The 4,646-nt window shown below is 37.7% G+C and overlaps 1 protein-coding gene across 1 annotated transcript in view; it reads right to left on the minus strand.

The window, feature by feature from the left end:
- Positions 1–121: 121 nt before the first annotated feature.
- LOC108691950 (E3 ubiquitin-protein ligase TRIM71-like) overlaps positions 122–4,646 on the minus strand; it is an 8,930-nt gene continuing 4,405 nt past the window's right edge. Inside the window, exons 2-6 of the mRNA XM_018199918.1 lie at positions 4,123–4,237; positions 2,357–3,463; positions 2,013–2,297; positions 1,094–1,666; positions 122–861 (exon numbers count right to left, since the gene is read on the minus strand). Of these exons, the coding sequence (XP_018055407.1) occupies positions 196–861; positions 1,094–1,666; positions 2,013–2,297; positions 2,357–3,463; positions 4,123–4,237 (2,746 nt within the window). The 3' untranslated portion in view covers positions 122–195. The remainder of the gene's footprint in view (positions 862–1,093; positions 1,667–2,012; positions 2,298–2,356; positions 3,464–4,122; positions 4,238–4,646) is intronic.

Below are 4,646 nucleotides of genomic sequence, written 5' to 3' on the forward strand. Positions count from 1 at the left end.
ACAAAAAATTTATGCCTAGAGCAATTTTGACTGGTGGTTCAAAAATCCCGCCACGCGCTGCAAATGTAAAAATTATGCTTCCTTTCATTTTTGATGGAGTCAACGTGACAGCGAGTGCTGGTCACACATGATAAAATCTCGCTATCTGACGTTTCCATTAAATCATGAGGACAACGCATTTGCGATCCTGAAGCGTCAACCAAACATAATAGCGTTTCTCGGCATCGGGTCCATGTGATGCTCCAGCTTTACTAAGCGAACATAATTGCGGCCATAATCCGTGAACGCCATTCTACCATCCCAATGAAGAGCTATACCCAATGGACGGTCCATTTCCTCTTGACCAGGCTTATAGGAATAGATCAACGAACCAACCGAGTTAAACGCCTTGATTGAATTGTGACGAGAGTCTGCGACTAGAATACTACCGTCATCGGCAGCAATAATGCCCTGAGGCCTTTGAAACGTAGGGGTATTCTCCTCGTTCTGTCCATCACCGATTTCTCCATCTTGCCTCTTGCCTTTTGATTCTTTCTCACATTTAAGTATGCGCATTTCTACCATGTTATAGTCAATTATCAATACGTGGTGGTTGTTGAAATCCGTGACAATCAATTTGCCCTCGTTATTGAAGCAAATACCGCGCGGCGAGTCAAGATACCTCAATAGATGCGGTTGGCCGCCGAACATGCGTAGAGGAATACCCTCAGGGCTAAATAACTGAACACGATGGTTTCTCGTGTCTGTAACTGCAATTTCGCAAGCTGAGTTCACTGCCACGTCCCACGGGTAGCAGAATTGGCCCTGTTTCTCGCCGTGCTCACCGAAAGCTCTCAGAAATTCACCTTCCATTGTCAGAATCTGAAGCATACGTAATGCCATCGGTTGTAACTTACACGTTCGAATGACAATTTAAATATAACGCTTGAAAAGATATTATATGAGAAGATCATAAACAATTAACACAACACTGACTAACAGTAACATAATTGTTAGTTACAGTTTCTCAACAAAAAACTGTAATATAATATAGGCGTATAATTAACAGTTACATTACTGTTAATTTGTGTTTGCTATGTAATGTGTCACCAACCTGAACGCGATGGTTGTCCTTATCGACCACGATGAGGCGACGTCTGGCATCGACGGCAATTCCGGCTGGACGATTAAATTGACAAGGGCCGTTGCCGTAGGTTCCGAATTTTCTGACGAGCGTGCCGTCTTCGCGATAGATTTGTATACGATTATTGGATCTATCGCTAATTATAATGTTACCTTCGTTGTCGCAAATTAATCCCCACGGACGGCAAAGATTATCAGGATTGTTTTCACCAAAGTAGCCAAGAATTATAACGTCCGTGCTTTTAACTTGCAACTCGTGTTTTCGATTAGGCAAGCAGATATTATGATCGTAGTCAGTTATCGGACGACCGCGCGGAATCGGTTGCATCATTTGCTCGTTTATACCGTATGGGAAGTACGATTGCAACGATTTGTAATCGCGATTCGGAAGACGATCTCCGATCGTGCCCGGGCCGTTGACTAAAATGTTTCCTCCGTTGGCGATCACGGACAGCACGTTGTTATCGGAACTCTTGAAAGAGATCCAGTTCTCATCTCGGAGTGACCGGGCCTTTGTCTTCCGACTTTGACGAATCTGCCAAATCTATTAAATTTAAGAAATGTCTTTATAAATTCGCAATTGAGAAGTAACTAAAGCCTTAACGGTCTAAACTATGATTTTTTTTTTAGTGCTAAAATAATATTTTTAGCATGAATTTATATATGTATCCCGTTCTGCAAACTACGAATCGAAATCATTTTCAGTCTTGAAACGCATCATAAGCCGAACTGGAGTAGTAATATTACAAATTAAATCAATAAGCAATTTAATAATATTATATTAATGTTAATTAGAATTTTAGAAAAAAGATGTTAATAATTAGAGACACAATTGCATAGATATATTTGTAACAAAAGTTAAATAAATTTGTGTATAATAAAATATGTACCTCAGCCAATACCATATCTTTTTTTTGTAAAAGATCGTCAGGGGATGATCGCGCCTCTTGGATGGCGCATTTGAGTGCATTGATGGCCTGTGCCAGCCGTGCCTTATCCTCTTTTAAATTCATGTACTTCTCTTGAAGAACCTCGTACTTCCACCGACGCGTTTCCACAATTTGTTTAAACAATTTCTTCTCTCTTTCTTCCACTGCGGACCACATTCTACGTGAAAAGTACTTCACATCAGTCAGCGCCTCTCTGGTTCTTTGATCTAATGCTGCTATGTCCAACTGCAAAAGAAGCATACGATGTAATATAATTAATTGACTCAAGCAATTAATTGACTCACCCCCATATTTTCCATATCATCCACGAGAACGTCGATCCCGAGATAGGCCTCGATCAGCACCTCTTCAGCCTGACGTTGAGCGGATTCGAGGAATTCTACAAACTCCACCGTTACATGTTTATGAATGCACTGAGTGGCGCATTCCTTGCAGATTGTCCTGCAGCAAGTCTGACAATAAAATAGTTGAGTGCATGGATGATCATTGCATTTATACGACGTCATGGCTCTCACAGAATGATTAAACGATCGGTTCTCCTCCGTTTCTTTCACCGCTTCTTCCTTGTTCACCATCAATATTGTGTTGACTGCATTCTCTTCTACATTTAAGAGTCTCGCAGATGACTGCTGTCTCGAGTAATTTTCCTTCTTTATTTCATTCTCTATCTCTAATTCTTCTGATATCGATGGTATGAGTGGCAAATCGGATGGATCTCTTTGACTACTTGGATTGTGAGTTTGCTGCTCTCGTGATGATATAACTATATCGTTCTCGTCTTTCTCCAGATTTTTCGTCATCAATGTTATTAATGAATCGTTGAGTACATCTCCCTGAGCACTTGGGCTATGTTCCTCATGTATGAGTGATTGTCGACTGGAGGAGACGTCGTCCAGCAGATCGATTTTCAGAAGATTCATATTGAGATCTTCGAATGTCTCATAGTTCACTTTGCAGCTCTCATGATAGTTAGTACTTGAGAAGTTCGGACCAAGTACATCCGTTACGCTAGCATCTTCAAACATTCGAAAATACTCGAAATGGTCTGGGGAATCGGCATCCAGCTGATGAATTGGCGAATGATTCGCTAGGTTGTCATCCGAAGAGCTTGACCGACTCTCGCTCGAACAGCTCAATGAACTGGCAATCATAGGTCTTGGACTGTACAATTTTGGATATTCGTTCAAAGAATCTTCATGATTGAGAATCGAATGGCTAAACGAATTATCCTTGGAATGCTGTTGCGATAGTTTCCCCGGAGGAAACTGTTTCAGAAAGCGATCTGAATTAGAATCCGGAAATGAACGGACTTTCTTAGCAATAGTAAACTTTCTTGGTGTAAAGTGTTGATCATCTTGTTTTCGTGGCTTATTTGTAAGCTGAAACAAATTCTCGTGTGTGGTTTACTCTATATTAACAAATTTGGCATTTACTAGTTTTAATTTAAAATCTAAAAAACAGTTCACAAGAATCGATAAATCGTCTGGCATATTCAGAAAAATGTAAAATTCTCTTTAATGGAAAAATAACAAGTATGTTAAAATTTTTTGCGATTTATTTGAGAGGCAACTTTCAAATATCCTGATATCAGATCCAATGCATGTTACATGCAATGTCATCATTATACTGTAAGTTTTAACAAAGATTGAGTTATAAAGCATACAATGTCTGATATATTTACTTCCACACACTTGTTCTTTGAATTCTTTGGAATGGAATGTCACCCTAAAGAGTAAAAATTGAGCTAGTCTTGAAAAAGGATAGTTCAATTTTCAACCTTTAAGATTGAGATTTCACTCTTCGAAGTGAGATTCATTCTAAAAGTTTCAAAGTTTTTTCGAATAATATATCACGAATAATATATCAATCACTAATCCCTTATTTTATAATTTAAATTGTTTATTATAAGAATTTTACTATAAAGAATAAGTTGTATACATCGATAATAGGGATAATACCAACATATGTACTTGAAAACTGTCCCTCAAATAAAGCGCAACAGCTTTTGCAGCTTTTATAAATTCTATAAGATCATAGATTATTTGTAGACACTTACTTGCATGGAATGGCGGTTACGAGGAGATTTTAATTGATTCATTGTGGGCAAAAATTGTTGGTAAAGCTCCAGGGACGTCTCCTGTGTACGAGTGAAAAACCTTGTTTTCCTGAAATAATAGTTATAGCGAGCTATTGAAATACTGAGATCAGTATATTATCTTCTTAGGCCTATCAACGTATTGCTATTTTCTATTATGAATTATGTTTGTTATCTTTAATCGATAATATTGCGACTCGGAAGATTCACAAGATTATCAGATTTTTCTCATTGTATTTCTTTAGCTAGAAATTCTAGAAAATCCACTTAAATTTTCGAGATTTAATGAAATTTAAGTCTCAAGAGGAAGTTTTAATTTTGTATAAGTTTTTATATTTGAGCGAAAATCAATAGCTCCAAAGAGAAAAAAACTTGACAGATATTGCGTTGGGATTTTTTGAGATTAAAGTAAAATTTACTTGTGGCTTTTTAAGTAAAATTTTATTCTTTAAAAAGTTATTTGAATTTTTTTAACGGTT

Source organism: Atta colombica, unplaced genomic scaffold (genome assembly GCF_001594045.1).
Source record: "Atta colombica isolate Treedump-2 unplaced genomic scaffold, Acol1.0 scaffold55, whole genome shotgun sequence".
Taxonomy (NCBI): Eukaryota; Metazoa; Arthropoda; class Insecta; order Hymenoptera; family Formicidae; genus Atta; species Atta colombica.